Raw genomic sequence first — 27,252 nt, forward strand, 5'->3', positions numbered from 1 at the left:
GAATTCCGGACTTTTACTTGTAACAGAATACTTTGACTGAAGTAAAAAAAAAATGGAGTACTTATTCCACCGCTGAATGTATCACATGGTATCATTTGCATTCATTGTTTTTGCTGTGATCTTGAGGGCTTTATTGTAAAAAAGCTCTGAAGAGGGGGGGGTGGGGGGTCAGAGTTCAAGTTGGAGAGTCTCATGCAAACGCACGTTTCTCCCGCATCTCCACTAATGATCTCCCTCATCTCTGCTACAGTCATCCACCAATTAACTGGAGCACGAAGCGTCATGAAAATTATGCAGCCCCGAGTTTCAACTTAAAAAAACTATAACTTTACATAATTAAAGTGCCGTTGTGAGGAATCGCACAATTAACGGAGTGTGCCCCGGAACCGTCGTCAGCTGCAGTAATACGTGATTCATAAACCACTCTGTCTGCGATAGCACAGTACAAAATGAAGGGAGATAGGGGGGGCAAGAGAAATGAAGTTTGCACAATTACATTAAAATCTATATTTCATCAAATTAGAAGTGGTGAGAGTCCTTCAAAAAGCTGCCACTGGCCATGAATGCTGAATGGCTGAGAACGCTAAACTGAATATTAATAGATAATTATGATATTCACCGTATAAATGCCAACAGTGAGGACAGAAGGCTGGGTTCACTAACTGTACAGCTTTTATATAAAAACAACTGCCTGCAGTTTGTCACTGTGGAAAGTAACTAAGTACATTTACTCAAGTACTGTACACCAATTTCCAATACTTTTACTTCTACTCAACTACATCTCATAGGCAAATATTGTGCTTTTTACTACACTACAATTATTTGAAAACTTTAGCTACTATTTACCTTGTACATTTTGGTTATTATTACAAAACATATGTTAAATTGTTATGTCAGTGGTGTGTTCATCGTTGCCAGATTTTATGGCTGAAACAAGCAGCCAGGTCTATGAAAACAAGCCTAAAAGAAGCGACTATAGGCTAGATGATACTTTACTTTTTTTTGTGCTTTAAGTACATTTTTATACCAATACTTTTGTACTTTTACTCAAGTAAATCTTGAATAGTGGACTTTTACTTTTTTACATTTGAGTACTTTTTCCACCACTGCTAGCTGCTACAAGGACAAGCTCAACCATGACAAGACAGGCAGAACAATAGCTATCAGGCCTAGTCAGGCCTTGGCTCCTGCAAGCTATCAAATATCATGTCATATCATAATGTATTATATTAGTACTATAAGTGATGGTAAAATATAAAAGGTTAAATACAAACAACCATAATAACAACATAGTATAAAGTGTAATTCTTCTGCACATGTTGCCAGATGCCAGGTGCATCTTGTAACGACATGCCACTGTAGCTGAAGGTGTAATTATTACCCATAATTCCACTGATGTTTTTACTGCACTGTCAGAATGCATTCCTAATGAATGACACAACCTCACACACACACACACACGCACTAAGTACTCAGTACTCTATATGGGTATAAGTAACAACATCTCTGCCATATGTAGCGGCTACCAATTATAGCAGAGACGGCACAATACTTTGCCAGCCTTGTTGCCTCCTCTTTGGGCATCCCAAGTTGTTGAAGCTCTAACAACCAGTCTGTGGGTATAATGTCCTAGGCTGCCAAGTATAGTCTGCACCTATTAGCCCAGCTCTGAGATGGTATGTAGGAGTGGTTGGTATTTAATGACCGTGGTCATAAAGGCTTCCTCTAGGCTGGAGTCAAAGGTGGAGGCTATCTCTGATACAGGCACTTCTCTGGACTCTTCTTCAACCACAACAACATCTGGTGTATTAGCTGTCAAAGATGTAAAGATGTCTGGATTATCAAAGAGATGGAATGCACACACGCACGCACGCACGCACGCACGCACGCACGCACGCACGCACGCACGCACACACACACACACACACACACACACACACACACACACACACACACACACACACACACACACACACACACACACACACACACACCTGTCTTATTTGATCTTTTAAAGCTTTTTTTGGCGAATACATTTGTATGTACCAATATGTATGTTAATACAACTGTACTGGTGGTGATTGTTGTAGTTGATCTACCCGCTCTTCTGTTGAGACATTTAGACCCTGATGAAGGTCAAAATGCTATACTGTATATCCTCTGCTCAAATGGTCTTTCCATGTGTTAGCTCAGTATAGCAGACATTTTCGGCGGTCACGCGGTCAGTGGTGTCAGTTCAGCAAAAGCAAAGTTATGGCAAGGTTAGGGTTGCCAACTCCCAGAGATTAGAATAAGGGACACTTATCCTTTATTGGGGGTCGAACCCCCCAAAACCCCCGAAATGCATAGAAAACTATGCATTATTTAAAACTATGCATTATACCTATAACACAATACAATCCCAATGGTCTTACACCAGCATTAGACTACTATTCATTTTTTAATATCTTTTTTTTTCAAGTCAAGGTATGGCACCTGCCATACCTTGCCATACCCAATTGACGCCCCTGCACGCGGTGACCTGGGTTCAGAATCCCGGGTAGGATATAAAAATTATGGATTGCAGCTTTAATTTCTTAATTTTCTTTCTTTCTATCTTTCTTTATTTAATTATTTAATTCTTTCTTTCTCTCTTAATTCCACCCCTCCCTCCTTCCTCCCTCTCTGTGCAGTTGATTATCTTCTCGTCCAGCCGACGGGGTGAATTTTAATCAAGGCTAGGTTTCACAGTGCAGCGCCGCTGATGACCAGCAGGGGTTTAAGAAGCACTTGGTGAAGAAGAAGAGAGTGCAATTAGCTGAGACGAGGCTGGTTAATGTCCCCCATGGGACTCCATAGCACCTTTTACCTTCTAATCACACCTACTGCAGGAAGACACTTAACACCGTTTAGCCGCAGTGGAGCTGAATATGTTACAGCTCCTGGAAAAGTCTTCTTTTAAAGCAGAGGTTCCCAAAGTTTTCGTTTTGTTTTGTTTTTTGTTCCGGACTTGAGCTCTCCACTGTTCCAAAATGACGGACTCGAACCCTGATTGATTGATTGATTGATTGATTGATTGATTCGATGAAAACTTTATGGACACATATAGAACAAACATGGAACAATTCTCATTCTACTACTCTGAAAAATCATCCGTCAGGAGCAGTGGTGTAAAGTAACTAAATACATATACTCAAGTACTGTACTTAAGTACAATTTTGAGGCATTTTTTACTTTACTTGAGTGTTTCCAATTTTCAGTACTTTTACTTCTACTCCACTACATCTCAGAGGCAAATATTGTACTTTTCCTCCACTACAATTATTTGAAAACAAGTTCAAGTTAGTTACAAGTTACTTTGTAGATTATTATCACAAAACATACATTAACCACTTCAGCCCTATACATTTTGGTCATTTAAAAAAAGCCGATATACAAGCTCACAATGCGTTGCGATGCGACGCATTGTGAGCTTGTAGATCTGCTATTATCAAAACATTGTTATACATTGGAAAGCCTGAAGTGGGGAAAAAAAGTACATTTTGATACCAATACGTTTGTGCTTTTACTCAAGTAAATTTTGAATTCCAGACTTTTACTTGTAACAGAGTATTTCTATATTGCAGTGTTGATACTTTTATTAAAGTAAAAAGTGTGAGTACTTTTTCCACCGCTGCACAAATCTCATATTAGGACTAAGTCTAACAACATTCTTCAGTCGTGAGATCTTATTTTTGCTTTAATCCATGAGTGCTCCAGAGGAATCTCAGCCCATTCCTCATGTGCACAACGCGTTCACAACGCGTTGTGAGCTTGTAGGCCATTTTCAAATAGCCAAGGTATAAAATAGGGCTAAAGTGGTTAATGTGTGTTTTAAAATGTAATCATTTATATCTGCAACGTAACTAGTAACTAAAGTTTACAAATAATTGTAGTGGAGTAAAAGTACAATATTTGCCTCTGAGGTGTAGTGGAGTAGAAGTAAAAGTATAGACAATTGGAAATACTCCTGTAAAGTAAAGGTACCTCAAAAAGTACAGTACTTGAGTAAATGTACTTAGTTACTTTACACCACTGGACGCTGTAGTATGATCAAGTAGGGAGTTAATTTACACAAAATGGAAAAACACAAAATGTTAACACATGGAGATAAGCGGTTTCTGCCCCGACAGCAACGATATTTATCTATGGGGTTCACATCAGGAAACTGTGACAGCCAATCAATCTAGAATTTTCGAGGACTTCCTGGAAGTCCTAAGTGCTATAGACGCTTCGGGGGGTGAACAACACACACACACACACACACACACACACACACACACACACACACACACACACACACACACACACACACACACACACACACACACACACACACACAGGTTTGTATTACTATACTTGTGAGGACATCAACGCTTTAGGACAGCCATTTTATGAATGCCATTTAAAATATATATATATTTTACCATTTTTAACCTTAAGCCTAAAGCCGAAAAACAGCAGATCTACAAGCCCACAACGCGTCGCGCTGCGACGCGTTGTGAGCTTATAGATCGGCTGTTTTTCGGTGCATGACACTGGCGCGCAACTAAGTATAAATCATGTTTATAACTCTAATTCCAATCCCTAAATCTAGCCTCTAAATGTCTAATCCTAACCTGAATGTTTTTCTAATTGTAAACGTATCTCTAAACATGTTTTTTTTTAACTATAAAACAACCATTTGTCTTGTGAGGACCAGGAAAACGGTCCTCACAATGTATATTCCTTCAAATTCTACTATACTTGGTCCTCGCAAGTATAGTAATACACACACACACACACACACACACACACACACACACACACCTGCGGCTGACTGACTATAGAGAGACGTGTCCAGATTTATGACGCCTCATGTTCCGTGTCGTAACTCTTGGCCCTTCTTCGATGTTAGTGTCTAGAGGTCAGGAGGTCAGAGGCAGGTCAGGGGTCATTGGCAGGGTGCTACATTATCCATCTCTACGGCTGTCAGAACTCAGGGTTATTATTAGTACCACATTAGACCCATTAGTCTTCAACGTTTTTCAGGCCAAGGACCCCTTAGCTGAGAGAGAGAGAGAGAGATGAAGCTAGGGACCCCCACTACTTATTGTCAGTGGTGGAACAAGTACTCTACTTAAGTAAAAGTACCAATACGGCGATTTAGAAATACTCTGTTACAAGTAAAAGTCCGGAATTCAAAATGTACTTGAGCAAAAGTACAAAAGTATTGGCATCAAAATGTACTTAAAGTACCAAAAGTAAAAGCACTCATTATGCAGAATGTCCCATTACCCATTACCCAGTTTTCTAATTTATGAAAAATATTTTTGAAAATACTGTAGCAGATCTACAAGCTGAGTAAATGTACTTAGTTACTTTACACCACTGCATATTGTATAGCATTGTGTTGCAGATTAAACTTGTTCATAGATTTCATAGATAGCTTCATACTATCATGTGTTGGATTCATATGAATGTGTCATTTCAGACATTTAACCACTTAAACCCTTAATACTTAGGTAACTTGACCACAGGTTGTCAGTTCGTATTGTTGTTCATAAGGTTCATTCAAGGCTTTGAGATGCGTGTGTGTGTGTGTGTGTGTGTGTGTGTGTGTGTAGATTATGCTTTATTCATGAGCATAATGTGTATTGCCTGTTTGTATGTGACTGTGTATACACAGCTGCCTCTGTCTGCGCACGCGCGCGTGTGTGTACAGTATGTATGATATGTATGATGTGCGTGCGTGCGTGCGTGCGTGCGTGCGTGCGTGCGTGCGTGCGTGCGTGCGTGCGTGCGTGCGTGCGTTAGTGTGTGTGTGTGTCCCAGACATGGAACAGGTTGTCAGTGTGTATTGTTGTTCATAAGGGTCATTCGAGGCCTTGAGATGCAGTTTTCGTGCCATTCCTCCTTCCTGGTTTGGCAGTGGTCCAGCTTACTGTGTGTGTGTGTGTGTGTGTGTGTGTGTGTGTGTGTGTGTGTGTGTGTGTGTGTGTGTGTGTGTGTGTGTGTGTGTGTGTGTGTGTGTGTTAGACGTTTGCCAGGGACCCAAACTACAAACAGATCTCCTATTTTCACTACTTCTTGAACAACGTGTAATCTCTGAGTCGAATATCCTGGACTGTTAATTTGTCCATGTACTGTATGAACACGCACACGCACGCACACACACACACACACACACACACACACACACACACACACACACACACACACACACACACACACACACACACACACACACACACACACACACACACACACACACACACACACACACACACACAGTAATAACGCATTCATGTCAGGGTCAAACTCCTAAATAACACCACCTCTTTTTCTGCCTGTCTGTCTGTCTGTCTGTCTGTCTGTCTGTCTGTCTGTCTCTCTCTCTCTCTCTCTCTCTCTCTACAGATAGCAGCAGGTTCATGCCCCCTTCCTTAGTCTAACTTTTTCCCAGTATTACAGCACAGCCCATTCTGCTTGTCATTCACCTTTTTTCACACACATCTGCACTCCCAGGATCCTGTCTCTACCTCACTCTCACTCTCACTCTCTCTGTCTGTCTGTCTCTGTGTGTGTGTGTGTGTGTCTCTCTCTCTCTCTCTCTCTCTCTCCCATACGCTTACACACACATAGACACGCATGCACACGCATGCACACGCATGCACGCACGCACGCACGCACAGTCCGCACACACACTGAATATATCGACTTTGATGTAACTACCTCTGAAGGAATACAACATTACGTTTTGGACTATTACACTTTTTTTCTTTGTTTTTATTGTTTTTCTTTTTTTTCTTGACAAACTTAGATTGAGACTTTTTTTGTCTCCTTTTTGAGGTGGATGTTCAACCTGGATCTCAACTTGGCAACCTGTGAAGAAAATCTGACTCACTTTGAGTTCATCAGAGAGAGGTAAGAGTGATCTTTAAAAAAAAATGTTTGATTGATTGAATACTCTATTAGTCAGAAATGTAAACAGCACAATGTATAGCATCACAACAAAACTCCTAAGGACTTGTTTCCATCGTGGTCCTATGTATTCAATTCATCAACACAGCATAGAATCGTGTTCATCAACAAACGCTACACGTACAAAAGAGAGACATGTACCTCCCCTTGTGGTCTCCTGATAGATGTTTTGTTCAGGTCAGTTTGGAAATAAACCAGTGTTACACGTCCTTTAATGGATGGGTGTCTGTCAGGGCATTCCACTTTATGGTGGCAGAGTAGTAGAATGAGAACTTCCCGATGTTTGTTCTATATTTGGGTGGTACCACATCAGGGGCGTCAATAGGCTCTATGCACAGCAGCATATTGTGAAGAAATTCACAGGTGTTGCCAATGATACTAATGAAGGCTCTGTTCCATTCTGGTCAAACAGAGTCAGGATGCTGCTATTTTGCATGTTGGCTCACTGGAAACACTCTGTTACACCAGTGGGTCTAAAATTGGGGTCCAGGGACCATCATGGTTCTTTGAGTTACGGTGTGTAACTCTGAGAGTGTACAAATGGAACCAAATGAAACGTTACGGGTCCATTTGGTTCCATTTGTACACTCTTAGAGTTATGGTGGTCGTCGAAATTAAAAGGTCTGAGAACTACTGTGAGCCTTCATTAGTATCATTGGTAACACCTGTGAAGGAAGTGATAATATGGCTGCTGTGCATAGAGCCTATTGGGTATGGCAAGGTATGGCAGGTGACATACCTTGGCTTCAGGAAAAAAAATATATATAATTATAATTAGAAAAATAATAATTCATGAATAGTAGCCTAATACAGGTGTAAGACCATTGTGTTTGTATTATATTATAGGTATAATGCATAGTTTTCTATGCATTTTGGGGGTTTGGGGGGGGGGTTTGACCCCGGAAAATGTCAGGATAGATGTCCTTTATTTTAATCTCTGGGAGTTGGCAACCCTAACCTTGCCATACATTAGCTTTTGCTGAACTGACGCCACTGTACCACATCATGGTCAAGGCTGTGGGTGTCACTCATTTTGGAGAAGTAGTCATTCATTCATTCATTCATTCATTCATTAACAGCCCATGTGTGTATTGATGCCAGAGTCTTAACAATTTAACTCTTGCAATGATCATTGTACTTGATTCTTACAGTTTGCAAATAAATGTAGTGGAGTAAAAGTACAACATTTGCCTCTGAGATGTAATGGAGTAGAAGTAAAAGTATTGAAAATTGGAAATACTCCAGTAAAGTAAAAAATACCTCAAAATTGTACTCAAGTACAGTACTCAAGTACAGTACTTGAGTAAATGTACTTACTTACTGTACACCACTGGTCCACGCCAATGTTTACTATATCTACAGGGTGCGTTAAGTGGCTGCAATGTGTGTTAGTGACTAGAGCAACACGCCCTGAATTAGTCATGGTGGTGTTTTTGGGCCATCACCTTTAACTCTCGTCTGCTAGTCTCGCCTAGCCAGACAACTATTCCACAATCTCCGAATGCTATATAGAGTCTGGAACTACACCTCCTGAATGCTATGTAGAGTCTGGAACTACAGTACACCTCCTGAATGCTATGTAGAGTCTGGAACTACAGTACACCTCCTGAATGCTATATAGAGTCTGGAACTACACCTCCTGAATGTTATATAGAGTCTGGAACTACACCTCCTGAATGTATTATAGAGTCTGGAACTACACCTCCTGAATGTTATATAGAGTCTGGAACTACACCTCCTGAATGTTATATAGAGTCTGGAACTACACCTCCTGAATGTTATATAGAGTCTGGAACTACACCTCCTGAATGCTATATAGAGTCTGGAACTACACCTCCTGAATGCTATATAGAGTCTGGAACTACAACTCCCGAAATCCGAGAGAGGAAGCTGGCATCTGTTTGGGACAGCCCTCAGAATACTGGCATTTCCCTAACGCTTTACTACCGATAGCCAGGGGTGACAGGCAGCTCAGTGTTGCCAGATTGGGTGGTTTTACGCTCCATATTAAGACCTGTTTACGGTGTGTTTTAGCTACATGTGTGTGTTGTCGCCTGGAAGGCTCTTAGTTATACTGTGAGAGAGCGCCGTTCACAAACGCCGGAATGAACAATAACATTCATCTAGCGGTAATACAGTATGTTCAGTTCACGTTCGCCCCAAAACATGAACAAGTTCATGAACGGTTGTTCATGAACGATCGTTCATTGAACGCGTTCAGGCACAACACTGCTGATTGACTCACTCACTCACTCACTCACTCACTCACTCACTCACTCACTCACTCACTCACTCACTCACTCACTCACTCACTGGCGGCCTTTGCTATATTTCAATTGAAACCTCCTTTTTTTTCATATGGGGACCTCATATTAGCTCTTGAAACGGGCCCCCACATCACTAAGGCCGCCCCTGCACTCAATCACCCACTCACTCACTCACTCACTCACTCACACACTTGTTCTGGGCACTATTCACATACAGACAACACGCACGTGCAGCCAGCTGTGCCAACAACAAGGTTACATGGCAGCCTTCATCGATTCGTGGTGCATAATGTTATTTAAATGATCCACTCTTCTCTCTGCTATACAGCCAAAGCTGCACCGTCATTTATGCATGGCATTGATCATGTTTTTACACGAATCCCATGCTTTTGACGTGAATGCACACTTTTCCATGGCATTATTATGACACGTCCGCCGTAATGTATAATTGATGCATGTTAAAGAGTGTTTGCTTTGTGTGAGACGGAGTTATGCACAGTGTGGATGTTTCTGGCTCCATGCGTGGACATGTCTGTTTGCCGCTTGGCTGGTTATCCAGAAATGATACAAAAGACTGTGTTGAACTCTATGCTCTGTGTGTGTGTGTGTGTGTGTGTGTGTGTGTGTGTGTGCCTGTGTGTGCGCGCACGTACGTACGTGCGTGTGTGTGTGTGTGTGTGTACGCGTGCGTGTGCGTGTGTGCTTGCATATCAGATCTGTGTTATACTGAGAGTTATACATCTTGTTACATCTCATCTTTGCATAATATCGTCTCTGTCGGGTGGAAACCTCATGCGTCCAAAACTGTTACTTTTCAGGATTCAAATTCAAAAGCATCAAAAGCAGCAGATCTACAAGCTCGAAACGCGTCGCTTCGCGCCGCGTTTCGAGCTTGTAGATCTGCTGCTTTTGATGCTGTAGTGTGACGCTGTAGTGTGATCAAGTAGTAGGGCGTGTAAAAAAAGTTACAGTATGTAGATAAGAGGTTTCTCCACGACAGCAACGATGTGATGAGGTATGTGAGGTGTCATAAAAGTATGGAGATCACACAGCTTTTTGTGCTGTCTGAGAGTGCACCTTAATGCGTGCGTGAGTGCGTTCTTGGACACGCGAGTGTGTGTGTGCGCGTGCGTGCGCGTGTGTGTGTGTGTGTGTAGTACTGTCTTTTTCGCTGCTACCAATTTCCCACCTATGGGGATAATCCTCTGATGTGGTGAGGTGGAAAATGCCATTATGTAGAAAATAGCTGACATGCAGTTGGACTTGTAGGGCATGTGGTGTGCGTGCGTGCGCACGCGTGTGTGTGTGTGTGTGTGTGCGCGCGCGCGCACCACCATGAGTGTGTGTGTTAGGGAGAGAGAGAGAGACAGAGATTATATGAATTGAAGTGGTTAAGGAGAGGATGTGACTCTTGTGTTTGTATTCTCTCTGCTTTAATCCTCTCAGGAACGGTAATGCAGGTAACCACAGTTCACTTCCTCTTCCTCACATAAGACCTCAGGTAACCACTCTCACTCTCACTCCCCCAAACCTAGGCCTATATCGTGACTTCTTGGGACCAGTGGTGGAAAGTAACTAAGTACATTTCTTAAAATGTTGAGGTATTTGTACTTTACTTTTCAGAGTATTTCCAATTTCCAATACTTTTACTTCTACTCCGCTACATCTCGGATCCAAATATTGTACTTTTACTCGACTACATTTATTTGAAAGCTTTAGTTACTAGTTACTTTGTAGATTTTGATTATTATTACAAAACCACTTCAGACCTATATATATACTTTGGCAATTTGAAAATAGCCAATCCACAAGCTCACAACGCGTATTAAAGCGACGTGTTGTGAGCTTGTAGATCTGCTATTTTCACAGGATTTTTAATACATTTTATACATTTGAAATGGGACCTTCTGCATAATGAGTCTTTTGATACTTGAAGTACATTTTGATACCAATACTTTTGTACTTTTACTCAAGTGCATTTTTTATTCCAGACTTTTACTTGTAACAGAGTATTTCTACATTGCAGTATTGATACTTTTACTTCAGTAAAAACAAATATTTATTTTTCCACCTCTGCTTCTTGGGACAAACAAACGTGACCAAAGATAACCTTCCAACCATCTGGTGCCGTCCCGGGGCACTTCCGCATGCAAAATGCGGAACCGACATTCTCTTTTTTTAAATATGTATTTATTGCTTTTTTAAAAAAATGTACTTTTTAGCCATAGGATGTCAAAAGTACATTTATTTTTATTTTTGTGCCCTTACATCTACCCCCACCCCGATCCCACATGCAACATGCAACATACAGACAATTACATAACTCAAAAGAAGAAAAACATATATATATATGTTATGATAAATGTTAATTAATCAATTCACAAGTATTATGATTTTCCTCGCTATCCCACCTGGCCCTCCCCCATGGTACACATGATGTGTATACAAAAAAAATAACAACCCTTTATTTTCTCCCTTTATGTATTAACCAAGAGCAGGGGTCTTCAACGTTTTCAGGCCAAGGACCCCCTAGCTGAGAGAGCGATGAAGCATGAAGCTCTATATTGTATAAAATTGTGTTTCCGATTCAACTTTTTTTGTTTACTTGGTCTGCTCTTTTTTCCCTCTACACCAAACCCCTCTTTGCCAAAAATAGCAGATCTACAAGCTCACATGTGAGCTTGTAGATCGGCTATTTTTGGCTAAAGTTGTCCTCAGAATAGGGATGCTAAAAAAATAAATAAATAAAAAACACAAATATTTGGTGGACCCCCTGTAGTAACTCTGAGGACCCCCTAGGGGTCCCGGACCCCCTGTTGAAGACCCCTGACCTAGAGCTTGTCAACGTGTCGGTGGTGGTAGTTGCTTTACTTGTCCTGTAACGTCTTTAATTTAGTTATGTGTTTAATCATAGGACTGACATTCTCAAACCCAAGACATACAAATGGTGACGGCTCTGCAAAAAAAAACAGTTAAAACTGTTTTAGAGGCACGCCGTCTAAAGCGGACTTGAGCCATGGAAGGCACCACAGTGCGAGCTGTGAGGCAAGCGAGTCGCCGTGCCGAGCGTTGCGACGTCCTCTTCAGCCGACTCCAGCTTTCGGGAACCCATTGGCATTGGCCGAGTTATAGGTGAAATAGGCTCCCCCCCGCTCTTTCCCTCCCTGCCTCTCTTAATTCATTTCGATTCAATTCAAAGGAGCTTTATTGGCGTGGGAAAACGTACGTTTACATAGAGCACCGAAGTCTGACGTAATTTACACATCCTAAGTTTGTCTACCTGGTTTGCGGTTTTCCACCCCCATTCTGAATCCCCATAGACGTCTTTAATATCGCGTCAAATAAGAACTATGTTCCAAAAATAAACAAATGACCCCGGCGGTTTTACTCTTATGGATATGAAGCATCAACTGACGGTGAGAAAACGCTAATGTTACTTCCGCCGAATTAATTACATTTTTGCCAGAAACAGACTGTATCAAATATAAGTGACTGACTATCATAAACGATACAGAACCTCCTCCCTGACAATATCGCTGAGACAGTGTGTTTATTTTTGGACCACAATTCTTATATGAGACGATTCTATGATGACCCAATGTTATTCTCCATAGAGAAATGACTTTACGAACCTGGGGATGAACGAGTGACGTCAGGACTTCTGTACTCTATTGCCAAAGCTAAAAGTGGAACAAAAACAAACAAAACAATGTCTGTACAATTTAAATGGGAATAAAAAAAAGTGCAAACAGAGCTGTGTTACAGCTTGTAACTTGTGTAACTTAGAGGGAAGACTGTCCTACGAAACTATAAAAACGTTGCTTTTTCTGCTAGAAATACTTATACGTCCACAGTTGGAATAAACTTTTGAAACAGTCGACAGCAGTATGTAAATGTTTTGCATTCACTTGGTATAAAACAGTTGAGACAAACAGCAGCAATTTATTCAAAATGCTGTAGAGTATGTCTATGTACCGAGGGCATTTGGTGTAAACACTGCAGGGAAAAAGTAGCAATACCACCATATAAAAATACTCTGTTACTAGTAAAAGGCCTGTGTTCAAAAATGTTACTTGAGTAAAAGTACGAAAGTTTGCATCAAAATGTACTTAAAGTACCAAAAGTAAAAGTACTGATGTTTGAAAATAGCAGATCTACGAGCTCACAACGTGTCGCGATGCGACACGTTGTGAGCTTGTAGATCGGCTATTTTCAAATAGCATACAGTATGTATAAAATAGGTTTTATAATATAGTAGCCTAATCTATATCTGCAAAGTAACTTATAAACTTTTCAAATAATTGCAGTGGAGTAAAAGTACAGCATTTGCCTCTGAGATGTTGTGGAGAAGAAGTAAAAGTATTGCAAATTGGAAATACTGTAGTTAAGTAAAAAGTCACTGAAAATTGTACTTAAGTACAGTACTTAAGTGCATGTACTTTGTTATTTTCCACCACTGCTTATTATAAGCGACTTATAATAAGCTTGTTGTTTTTTTTCTTGTAAATATTGTTAGTTGCGGTTTGAGTTTTTTTGGGGCTTGTTTCTAAAGTGTAGTTGCTTATTTGTTGTTTAGACCAGTGGTTCTCAAACATTTTCATGTCAAGGACCTCCAGATTAATATGTAATTGTCCATGGACCCCCATCTGAAAATATAATTTGTGCCAGGGACCCCCCTACCAGATTTGTGTTGTTAAAATGTTTCAATAATATTCTGCATTTTGCACTTTTTTCCGCTCAAGATTTTGTTTTAAAATAGCAGATCTACAAGCTCATCTATGAGCTTGTAGATCTGCAATTTTCAAATAGCCGAGTTATTATATAGGTTTAAAGTGTCTACTGCTCATGTAGCCTATAGTCGCTTCTTTTGGGCTTGTTTTCATATCCTGGTTGCTTATTTGTCTCGCAAAATCTGGCAACGCTGGTCCAGTTGGGCTCGTTCCTGTTTTCCACGAAACCAGCTGGTGGTCATCAGAACCACCTGGAGACTTTCTGATCTTCTGGTCATCCTTCTGTTTGATTTGATGCCATTGTGATGTTTTTAATATCCATTATGGAAATCGTCTCTGTCGGGTACTCATTAGATTCAAATTCAAAAATAGCTAAATCTAAAAGTAGTCGATCTATCTAATTGTACATCGGCAATTTTTTGCTACTTTTGTGTGACACTGTAGTGAAGTTAGGGCATTCATTTACGGAAAAGAACATGAAAAGTAAAAATTGTATAAAAAGAGGTTCCACCAGCAACAAATTTATAATCACTGTGGAACATTTTTTTATGATGACACACACACACACACACACACACACACACACACACACACACACACACACACACACACACACACACACACACACACACACACACACACACACACACATCCTCAGATTCCTCACACACACGTAACAGCAGTGTGTAAGATGGCTTCATGCAGGTTGCATCTATACATTACATGTCCTCAGGTATCTACTCTCATTCATTCCATACAATGAGTGATTGAGTACATTTACACACAGTCAAAATATGTGTAGCCTTGAGGCTGAAGTCATTCTCTGCTGGAATTCTCTCTCTCTCTCTCTCTCTCTCTCTCTCTCTCTCTCTCTCTCTCTCTCTCTCTATGAAGGATGTCTGAACTATATAGTCTCTCTCCAGTGGTGGAAAGTAACTAAGTACATTTACTCAAGTACTGTACTTAAGTACAATTTTGAGGTATTTTTTACTTTACTGGAGTATTTCCAATTTTCAATGATTTTACCTCTACTCCACTACATCTCAAGACGAAAATATTTTACTTTTATTCCACTACATTTATTTGAAAACGTTACTAGTTACTTTGCAGATATAAATGATTACATCATAAAACATACATTAACCACTGTAGCCCTATTTTATATCTAGCCTATTTGAAAATAGCCGATCTACAAGCTCACAACGCGTCGCATCGCGACGCGTTGTGAGCTTGCAGATCTGCTATTTTCAAACATTTTAGTACTTTTACCTCTGGTACTTTAAGTAGGACACCATTACCTTTGTACTTTTACTCAAGTCAATTTTGAATTCCGGACTTTTACTTGTAACAGACAGAGTATTGCAGTATTGATACTTTTACTTAAGTAAAACATTAGAGTACTTTTTACACCACTGTCTCTCTCAGATGAGATCTCTCCCACTCCCTCCTTGAATTGCTAAGGAACCCCACGGCCCGGGGGCTACGGTGCAGGAATCTTTATGGGCTTCCATTCCTTTGCACCTGAACTTTGATAATAATGCTACTCTTCTTCCCACGGTCATTTCAAGTATAAAAGGATAGAGTTACGGCTTAATCCCAAGGCCTGGGAATTCATGTCACTATCTGATGAATCAGCACTTGTTTGTCCAGGCTTCTGGACAGTTTAACTGTCCACGCATATTGTTTAGGACATTGGTTCTCAAAGTGGGGTCCGGGGACCCCCAGGGGTCTTTTATACTTTGGCTATTCAAAAATAGCAGATATACAAGCTCATAGCGCGGCACCGAGTGCCGCGCTATGAGCTTTAGATCTGCTATTTTTGAGAAAATGTGAATTTTTTTGCAAACCTTTGAATATGTATATATTTTTAAGCGAACATTTGTAACTCAAATCTTTGCTTTTGGGCGTCCCTGGAACAAAATATTTGAGATGGGGGTCCGCGGCCAAATACATATCATTATGGGGGTCCTTGACATGAAAAAGTTTGAGAACCATTGGTTTAGGACTAGTTTAGCTGTCAAGGACCAGGTAGCAAATGTGGTCCTCCTACCTTTTTAAACAGCAGCCTCATCATAGCCCACAGTTCTTGTGCACACTGCCAGTAGGCCACATAGCCCTTGTGTTGTCTTTGGGCCAAAGATGACCCGCCAGCATGTTTAAAGGAGAATTCCGGACTATGTTTTTCTTACTTTTTATATGATATTACTATATCCTAGGACGAGTAGAAAAATGTCATAACTCCATCCCGAGACCACCGCAGCAAAAAGAAACCCGAACAGACGGTCCATACTCTAGATTGCCTAATTGTTTTACTAGTTTTAGTCTACTAAATATCATAAGATTTTAGTTCACTAAATCTACACAGTTGATTTTGACGACAATAATGTATTTTGGCGGTGCCTTGATGGCGTCGTATAATGCCTGATTTTACACTTGGTTGCATGCTGAAAATAGCCGATCTGCAAGCTCGTAGATCTGCTATTTTCAGAGCGCAACACCCTAGCGCAAATGAGGCGCAGTTTACGGAGCTAGTTCAGGCCAGGCAACTCAAGGGATTGGGCCAACCGATCAGGTGACTAGTCAGTCACATGCACTTTTTCTCCTGGTCGGGTGGCTAAAGGTACTGCGCTATTACCTGCTCACTCTGGCTTCCCTGTCTCGCTGAGCTGACGTGCGTCGCTACCGCTGCTCTGCTGCTGAGATCCTGCTACCGCTGCTCGCTGCTTACCTGCATGCCGCTGCCCATGAAAGTCATCCCACCCGCCTCCCCGGCATCCACCTGTAGGCTCTGTTTCTAGATCCCCACGGGGGTTTAATTCATTCCCTGTAAATGCTATTTGGCATGTAACATGCATTAAAATGTTATTCTTACAGGGAATGAATGGATTCAGAGTCCTGACGCCAAACTATGCTTCCTCATGCTTTCTATATACGTGCTCAAGCTTGCTTAATAAATATGTATTCTAATCCAATCCAAGAGTTGTCTGACTGAACCAAACATAAAATGACTTGTCTTTTAGTTCTACTGGATCTCTTCTCCACTAGTACCTCACTAACATTTTAGTCTAGTCTTTATTTGTTGACGAAATTGTCAATATAATTTAGTCTATTGTCAGTGAAAAAAGGTAGTTGACCAACATTTTTCGTCATAGTTTAGTCGACGAAATTAACACTGCCGGCAGTGAGACTGTGTCTGACCGTCACAGTTATAGTCACTGACTGTCTGAGCATCACAGATCTGACAACAGTCACAATTCGGTGGTCTGACTATGTGTGTGTTTGAGCATCATCATCTCAACTCTGAGATCTAGAATCACAATCAGAATCACTTCAACTCACAGCAGGTTTGCAGCAGGTGTAAAGAAGTGGGTGAAATTATTATTATAAAAAATGTTTGGTCATGAGTTTGAAGTCGGTCGTTCCATATGCACGTGACCATATATGGGCATAGTGGTCAGATCTGTGGCTCAACCCAACCGGATCTCCATATATGCCTATGTGTGGGAAAATCGGGTTTGTTTAAGGTTATGTCTGAGTCACAGTGATATGCAAGGAACGTAGTCCACATGAAGGAAATACATTCCGACATAAAGGAGAGTAGATCAGTCACCCTTCAGCGGTCTGGCTGTTAACATCATCGCTGAGCTAGGATCAGTCGCCCTGCTGTGTAATGTTTGCTTCCATACAATTACAATGTGTGTGTGTGTGTGTGTGTGTGTGTGTGTGTGTGTGTGTGTGTGTGTGTGTGTGTGTGTGTGTGTGTGTGTGTGTGTGTGTGTACGCATGCATGCATGGGGGGTGTGAGTACTGAAAAGCGCACATACTTCTAGAGATAAGAAATGGACACACATGGTGCTGATGATGCAAATTTGCTATGGTGTGATGTGTCCTACGCACACGTGTGTGTGTGTGTGTGTGTGTGTGTGTGTGTGTGTGTGTGTGTGTGTGTGTGTGTGTGTGTGTGTGTGTGTGTGTGTGTGTGTGTGTGTGTGTGTGTGTGTGTGTGTGTGTGTGTGTGTGTGTGTGTGTGTGTGTGTTAGTGTGCGTGCGTGTGTGAAGACGCAAAGTGGAGCAGGTGGAAGCTAAGATGGAACACACATGGTGTGTGTTATTGCAGATTTGACACGGTGCTACGCTTTTTGACCACAACACAAAGTTTGAGAACCACTAGCTGTATAATCACCTCTCAGTGTGAGTTTTCTCAGGCTGTTAGGTGCTCTCAGGGGGGCTCAGCTAATCCCCCTCCCAGGATGTGCCTTCTGGGCTGGGCTGGAGATGTGTTTCACCTCACAGCTTCATCCTGACCCTGCCAGCCAGGGTACAAGGTTGAATCTGGAGGACGAACGCTTGTTGTTCTGTCATCTTAAAGGGCATAATTGTACATCTGTGTATGCATGGCACATCTGTCCAGGTGCTAAATTTCCACACCTGGGCCTGCTCAGCAAGGCACACAGTCTTGAGAATACTCAGGGATTTGAACCATCTGCTGCCCTCTTGTATACCCTCTGTCTGTCGGTCGGTCGGTCGGTACCGGAAATGCATTTATTTATGTATTTTAAATAAAACATATCGTTTCTGGTGAAGCTGTTGTTGCTTTCTTTGCTATGTTTAGATCCTTCTAAATGTGTGGTTCTATTAGCTACTATTATTAGTCTGATCTTTATAGAAAATATATGTTTTTAATGTTGTATTGCGGCATCAAGTGTATTAGTAATACCTGATTTATTCTTGGACTTCAAAGTATGGTACTTTGAGAATGTACACCTGTTTCTCAATTTATTTCAGATCCAAATATTGTACTTTTACTCCACTACAATTACGTGAAAACTTGAGTTACTAGTTATTTTGTAGATTTTGATTATTGCTACAAAACATACATTAACCAATTCAGCCCTAGAATATATACAGTATTGCATATTTCAGCCAACGCATTGTGAGCTTGTAGATCTGCTATTTTCAAAAGATTTTTATACATTTTGAACTGAAATGGATTATTCTGCATAATGAGTACTTCTACTTTTGGTACTTATATTTTGATGGCGATTTGAATACAGAACTTTTACTTGTAACAGAGTATATCTACATTGCATTATTGATACTTTTACTTAAGTAAAACATACGAGTACTTCCTCCATCACTGTCACCACACATGTAATTGATGATCTGTGTATTTCAGCGTGACAAACATTTCAAGATCTAACCCTGAAGAAGTTGCAGCGAACTGACATTTTTGGTCATTTTATTTTGAAGTTTCAGTCTTCAACTCGCAACCAATCAAAGGTCCCAACCCTTCAGGCTATGGCATGGTAGAACCTCACTCACATGGAGTGTTATTGTTTGTCAGGGAGAGAGAGATGGCCATTGTGCAGAATGTTTGTTACCAAGTTGCTTATTCCTAACCGAAATGTTTTCAGATACTGCACATACTTTAGTCTGCTGCTGATTAAGTTTACAATGAGTAATACACTGTCTGGATCATGTCATCTTGAATGAGATTCAAAACAGAGTAGCTCTGTAATTACACTCAGGTGTGTTTGGAGGAACTGCAGCTATGGGAATCACACAGGAATCACACAGGTGAACGGAATCAAGATTCATTTATATTAATAGGAGTTGATCTCATCACACAGTACTTTTAATATACAGGAAGTATTAAATATTGGCCTTTTAGGGACTTTTGATAGAACATTAAAATACATGTCCATATCATGTCCATATCATTGCTAATTTTTGACCATCACCGTTGGTCGGCACCTCAAAACGATCAATGTGCATATATAAAAAATGTTTGTACCAAAGTATGCATTATTTCCATAACCTTTACCTTGTTACTGCATTGCCTTGTGTCTGATCTCAGTAATGTGCATCAATATTCTTTGACTGTATAGGATATTGTCTAGAAATAGCCTCTGTCGGGTGGAAACCTCATATGTCCAAAACTGTCACTTTTCAGGATTCAAATTCTAAAATATCAAAAGTAGCAGATCTACAAGCTCAAACGAGCTTGTAGATCTGCTACTTTTGATGCTTTTGTTTGATGCTGTAGTATGATCAAGTAAGACGTTAATTTACGAAAAAACACAAGAAGTTTAAATATGGAGATAAGCGGTTTCTACCCGACAACAACAAAATATTTAACCAATGAAAAATACTAGCAAGAGCTTGTGACTAAACAACTGGATCCATTGGGAACACAGATTATTTTTTTCTGTTGCCTGAAAGGGACAAGTTTTTCAACCGACACCGACGATATGGAAATGCATTTAATCACTCTGACGTGCCTTCTCTTGTGCTTTCTTCTAGATAAAGAAAATGAAGACTTGGAATTGATGACGTGGTGAAGTGGAACTAAGGAAGGAGATTGGAGCAGATTGGAGAGGAGAGGACAGGAGAGGAGTATGGATCACTCTTGCGTTTGGATTTTTTTGCTTTCTCTTTCTATCTCCCATGTCACCGTCACTGCAGAGGCTGAAGGTACTGATGACACCAACATGTCTGTCACTCACTCACCCACAAACTCAATCACTCACACAATCGTTCTCTGTCTTCCAAGTTGTTGCATGGAGTTTTTTGCTTTTGTTTTACTCCATCTCAGACGGCGCCGTTATTCAGAATCAAACCCACATGTCAAAGGGTGTACTTGTACATCTGTATTTGGCACATCTGTGTCTGGCACATCTGTCCAGGTGCTAAATATCCACACCTGGGCCTGCTCAGCAAGGCAGACAGCCTTGAGTCTACTCAGGGATTTGAACCATCTGCTGCCCTCTTGTACACTGTCTGTCTGTCTGTCTGTCTGTCTGTCTGTCTGTCTGTTAGCAGTGGTGGAAGAAGTATCGATACCACAATGTAAAGTCCGGTATTCAAAACCGACTTGAGTAAAAGCACAAAAAGTTATGGTACCCATTTAGACCCGAGGCCGAAAACGGCTTCTAAATCCTCACCTAAGTTTTCGGGAAAACTACAACAAACGTATGTTGCTATAATATTGTACATAGCAGCAAGAACCCCAAAAGAGGTTCCCGTCCTGAAAGGTATAGTTACAAATAGGGGTTCCCGTTACCAAAATGACTCCGTACATTACTCATGCAGATGAAACAAATGGAATTGGAAGTGATCACACAAATACATGAGCAGACAAAACTGAACTGGAGCACTGTAAAAAATGAAGCTGATAAATGGGTCCTCTCTCCTGATTTGCTGAAATTTTGTCACCTACCTGAAAAAGTATTTTCTGCTCATTAAAGAGCTGTAGAGACAGGGAGACTCCTGTTACTGAACAAACACGCTATAGCAGGGGTCTTCAACGTTTTCAGGCCAAGGACCCCCTAGCGGAGAGAGAGATGAAGCAGGAACCCCCTCTATATTGTATAAAATTGTGTTTCAGATAAACTGCTCTTTTTTTCCCTCTACACCTATAACTCTTTGCCAAAAATAGCAGATCTACAAGGTCACAACGCCTCGCAGCGCGAGGCGTTGTGAGCTTGTAGATCTGCTATTTTTGGCTAAATTTCTCCTCAGAAAAGGGATGCTAGGGTTCAAGTGGTTAATGAAAAAACAAAAAAAAATCATATCACACAAAGATTTGGCGGACCCCCTGTAGTAACTCTGAGGACCCCCTACTGGTCCCGGACCCCCTGTTGAAGACCCCTGCTCTATAGCAATGAGCCCTTTTAAGTACAGTACCGTCTTGAATACATGTACATAGTTACTTTCCACCGCTGTCAGTCAGACAGACAGAGAGACAGACAGACAGACGTGACCTCGAAGGTAGGCTACTGAGCCTCGGGTGTGTTTACTGGATGTTACCAGGAGGCCAATCACCCAATCACACATGAGCTGCGTCGTGATTGGCAGAGAGCGATAGGTGAGGTCATGGGTGCAGAGTTATGAAAGGACAGCGGTAGCCGGAGGCGTTTTTTAGCCGCCGCCGCCCGCCACCACCGCTGTGAAGAAAAAAAAACACTGTTGTTGATATTCATGTGCGTTTCCATGGCTCTCCTCCTCAGGGCCATGATGATCATTTCAAATCACAGTTATATACAGTACGTGTGTGAGTTTGTGAAACTTCACTTGGCTTTGTGAGAATTATTTAACCCATTAAAGGAGTAGTTCACCCCAAAATGACATATTTTCTATCAATTGCACACCCCATGAAGCCTTGAAGTCATGGATTGTTTTTAGTTTTTTGTCGCATTCCTATAAGCCAATCATTTGATTCCCGTCTCCTACCGGCTAATGTTTCAGGCAGGAGACACACAGTAGATGCTTTGTGTCTCCTACCGGAAATACAATCAATTTATTGGCTTAGGAATGCAACAAAAACAAAGTCCATGAATTCAAGGCTTCATGGGGTGTGCAATTGATAGAAAAGAAGTCATTTTTTGGGTGAACTACTCCTTTAAGACCGGGGAACGCATCTGTGTCATTTTATCAATTTCTTTGGCTATTCAGAAAATAGCAGATATACAAGCTCATAGAGCGGCACTCGGTGTACAGTACTTGAGTTAATGTACGTAGCTACTTTACACAACTGCCGCCTTTTGATGTGTCGTTTCCTGGCCTGGGGGGTCAGAGATGTACGGGCGCGCGGCGAGCTGCAGAGGGACGCAGGCAGTGTTGCCATATCTGCTTATAACAAGCGACTTTGGGCTTGTTTTATTGTAAAGTAGCTTGCATCTAGGCTCATTCCTATGTTAATTCACCTGGTGTGAGTCGGGAGCCTTTGAAAACTTTGTTGAGGTGTGAATTTAAAGTGGGTTTAAATCTATGCGTGTGCCCGCGCGTGCTCCTGGTCAAATAGGTTCCAGCACGGCGTGAAAGGCCGTCCAGTGAGCGTTGCACCCCTGCTGCAAAGTAACTAGTAACTAAAGTTTTCAAATAATTGTAGTGGAGTAAAAGTATAATATTTGGATCCGAGATGTAGTGGAGTAGAAGTAAAAGTAGGCTACTAGTAAAGTAAAAGTACCTCATAATTGTACTTAAGTACAGTACTTTAGTAAATGTACTTAGTTACTTTACACACTGGGCGCGGCGGTGGACATATGTCACCCCCCTCCTGCTGCATTCTGGGAACGCGGCCAATAAGAGGAGGATGAGGGCGGGATAATGGAGGAGAGAGAGTGTAAAAGAATGAGATAGGAGGAGAGACGGGTGAGATAGGAGCTGAGTTATCACTAACAGAACAATCAGCGCTGTCCTATCTTTTATTCACTGATCTAATCAATGCCGTTGTCACCGTGGCGATAGGTTATTGATTATGGAGAGACACTACGCCACGGAGCGGGCTGTTGATGAGGTGGAGGGGTTTGTGCAGACCTTGCAGTTAGGGACAGATAGACAGAGAGACAGAGAGACAGAGACACACACACACACACACACACACACACACACACACACACACACACACACACACACACACACACACACACACAGACACACAGACACACAGACACACACACACACACACACACACACACACACACACACACACACACACACAGAGAGAGAGGGACAGATAGACAGACACAGACACACAGACAGACAGAGACACACAGAGAGAGAGAGGGACAGTTAGACAGACAGACAGACTGCGAACTGACAGACAGACAGAGACACACACACAGAGAGAGAGAGAGAGAGGAACAGACAGACAGACAGACAGCAAAATAATGTGTTGCTGCTGCCTGAGCCAGTCTGAGTGCCTATAATACACTGTACAGTGTGTGTGTGTGTGTGTCTGTGTGTGTGTGTGTGTGTGTGTGTGTGTGTGTGTGTGTGTGTGTGTGTGTGTGTGTGTGTGTGTGTGTGTGTGTGTGTGTGTGTGTGTGTGTGTGTGTGTGTGTGTGTGTGTGTGCATGTGCGCGCGTGTGTGTATGTGTGCGCGCGCGTGTGTATTTGCGCCAGTGTCTTTTCTGACTCCACATTTAATAATATGTAATATTCATGAGCCAGCATCAGATTGCATCCTCCCTGTGTTTTCTGTTTGAGAGTACCAGAGAGAGAGAGAGAGAGAGAGAGAGAGCGCTAGCAGTACTTTTGGGTGTGTTTATCTTATTATTCTAAGCATTCCTCATTGCTGTAGTAAAGTTTTATTGCCCAGTGCCCAGAATGTTGATCTGTCTCCTCGCCTCACTTGTGTCTCATTAAACATTCATAGAGGGGAGCCTGGTGCTGCCACAGTGGAACCATACTGCCATCTAGTGGCCAGTGTAGGAAACAGGGCTGTTTTCTTTTTTGTTTTAGTGTTTTTTTCTTAACCACTCAAACCTGTATACAAATAATGGTAATAGCTACCTTTTTCTTGCTCAGGACCCCCAGAAAATAGCAGATCTACAAGCTCGTAGCATGGCACTCGGTGCCGCCCTACGAGCTTGTAGCTACAAGCTTGTCGATGCGACACGTTGTGAGCTTGTAGATCTGCTATTTTCAAACATTTTAGTACTTTTACTTTTGATACTTTAAGTATATTTTGATGCCAATACTTTTGTACTTTTACTCAAGTAACATTTTGAACACAGGCCTTTTACTTGTAACAGAGTATTTTTGTATTGTGGTATTCCTACTTTTACTTAAGTAAAACATGTGTGTCCTTCCTCCCCCACTGCATTCCACATTGTGGTGGCAGAGTATTAGAATGAATAATAATTTTCCCTTCTTTGTTCTAAATATGGGTCGTTGTCACTGTCGTTGTAGCCCCAGATCGTTGTCGCTCCCTCTAGAGTTGTGGCGGTGGGTGTCACTCACTTTGGAGAAGTTAGACAGCTATGAGGGTATTGTCCCTCTGAGTATCTTAACCCATTCAATCCGGGAACGTATCTGTGTCATTTTAAGATGTCTTTGGCTATTCAAAAATAGCAGATCTACAAGTTTGTAGCGCAAACTTGTATATCTGCTATTTTTGAAAAATTCTGTTTTTTTTTTTTGTGCAAATCTTTGACTATATATGTTTTTAAAGCGAACATTTGTAATTGTCAAATGTCTCAATAAATGTATAAAAAAAAGAAAAAAGTTATGTTGCTATATATCAGTGGTTCTCAAACTTTTTCATGACAAGGACCTCCCAAAATTAGGCTGAGTTAAAAATAGATACAAAGATTTGCACAAAATGTTCAAGATTTTTCAAAAATAGCAAATCTACAAGCTAATCTATAAGCTAATGAGCTTGTATCTTTGCTAATTTTGAATAGCCAAAGTATAAAAGTTAAAGCGGTTAAAATTATCGTGATGCTATATTAACACATTTTGCTGGGGACCCCCTGGTACCTCGCCCACGGACCCCTGGGTGTCCCCGGACCCCACTTTGAGAACCAATGGTGTATGTGATGATTATGATGATGAGGATCTACTGTCGGCCCAGCTTGCAGGACGGTGGTGCAGGCTGACATGGTGTTCCTCTTGTTTCTGCGTGTAGGACGGTGGTGCAGGCTGACATGGTGTTCCTCTTGTTTCTGCGTGTAGGACAGTGGTGCAGGCTGACATGGTGTTCCTCTTGTTTCTGCGTGTAGGACGGTGGTGCAGGCTGACATGGTGTTCCTCTTGTTTCTGCGTGTAGGACAGTGGTGCAGGCTGACATGGTGTTCCTCTTGTTTCTGCGTGTAGGACGGTGGTGCAGGCTGACATGGTGTTCCTCTTGTTTCTACGTGTAGGACAATGGTACAGGCTGACATGGTGTTCCTCTTGTTTCTACGTGTAGGACAATGGTACAGGCTGACATGGTGTTCCTCTTGTTTCTACGTGTAGGACAATGGTACAGGCTGACATGGTGTTCCTCTTGTTTCAGCGTGCAGGACGGTGGTGCAGGCTGACATGGTGTTCCTCGTGGACGAGTCGTGGAGCGTGGAGCAGAGCGGCTTCGCCAGCGTGAAGGACTTCGTCTCGGCCGTGGTCTCGTCCTTCCGGGACAACGTGGTGGGAGAGGACGGCGTTCGCTTCGGGGTCACCGTCTACGGCGACATCCCCAGGTAAGGTGACCCCCCGATGATGGAACGTGTGACTGGCGGCACATGCACGCACTTTTTTTTCCTCCCCGAAATTTGACTTGATCATGATCATTGGTATTAGTACAGTATCAGTGGTTTTCAACCTTTTTCTTGCCAAGGACCCCTAAACTGGTATACATCTGAAAATGTTTTGTGCCAGGGACCCCCCAGAAGTAAAGATTTGAGTTAAAATGTTCGCTTCAAAAATATATATATATTCAAAGATGAGATGCACACATTTTCAAGATTTAAACAAATAGCAGATATACAAACTCATATGTGTGAGCTTGTAGATCTGCTATTTTTCAATAGCCAAAACTAAGTGGTTAAAATGATTGTGATGCTATGTTGACTAGGGCATTGGTTCTCAAAGTGGGGTCCGGGGACCCCCAGGGGTACTTGAGGGGGTTCCAGGGGGTCCCCAGCTAAATTATGGATAGGAACCAAATGGACCCTTATGGGTCTGTAACTCTCAGAGTGTACAAATAGAAATGCCATTAAAGGGGGTCTTTAGCATAATGCATGTCAAACTGGGGGTCCTTGAAATTAAAATGGTTGAGAATCACTGCTAGAGCCATAACAATCTTCTCTTATGGGGGTCCCTGGAATATATTTTTAAATGGGGGTCCGCGGGCTAATAAGTGTCAATTTAGGGGTCCTTGACGTGAAAAAGTTTGAGAACCACCGGACTAGGGGACCCCCTGGTTAATACTTTTCATTGGTTCAATATTTATTTGTATCAACACACAGATGTAAAGGGTGTTCAATAGCACTGAATTATGGAAGAAAATGCAAAAGAGTATCTGGTTTCTGCCGGACAGCAACGATATGTTATAAACGTTGTTATACGTCGTCGTAACATGATTATAAAGGTTTCTATGAGCGTGTACCCATCGTGCCGTGTTGTGTTCCACAGGATGCGCATCGCTCTGTCAGACTACAGCTCATTGGGCGAGGTGCTCGCCGCCATCAGGGACCTCCCCTATGAGGGCGGAGCCAGCAGGACGGGCGACGCCCTACAGTTCCTGGTCGACTACGTGTTCAGTCCCGCCATCGCCAGAGACCACACCCCTAAGGTACGCACGTGCACGCGCGCGCACGCACGCACGCACGCACGCACGCACGCGCGCACACACACACACACACACACACACACACACACACACACACACACACACACACACACACACACACACACACACACACACACACACACACACACACACACACACACACACACGTTGTTAGCTTGTAGATCACCTATTTTCGGTGAGTGACATACTTCCATAGAAG

The 27,252-nt window shown here is 41.9% G+C and overlaps 1 protein-coding gene across 1 annotated transcript in view; it reads left to right on the forward strand.

Annotated features, from left to right (window-relative positions):
• Positions 1-6,606: 6,606 nt before the first annotated feature.
• The window catches only part of col7a1l (collagen type VII alpha 1-like), a 148,432-nt gene continuing 127,786 nt past the window's right edge, over positions 6,607-27,252 (forward strand). The window contains exons 1-4 of the mRNA XM_084050160.1: positions 6,607-6,924; positions 20,282-20,452; positions 25,761-25,941; positions 26,876-27,035. Of these exons, the coding sequence (XP_083906286.1) occupies positions 20,377-20,452; positions 25,761-25,941; positions 26,876-27,035 (417 nt within the window). The 5' untranslated portion in view covers positions 6,607-6,924; positions 20,282-20,376. The remainder of the gene's footprint in view (positions 6,925-20,281; positions 20,453-25,760; positions 25,942-26,875; positions 27,036-27,252) is intronic.

Source organism: Gymnoscopelus microlampas, assembly GCF_963454915.1.
Source record: "Gymnoscopelus microlampas genome assembly, chromosome: 23".
Lineage (NCBI taxonomy): Eukaryota > Metazoa > Chordata > Actinopteri > Myctophiformes > Myctophidae > Gymnoscopelus > Gymnoscopelus microlampas.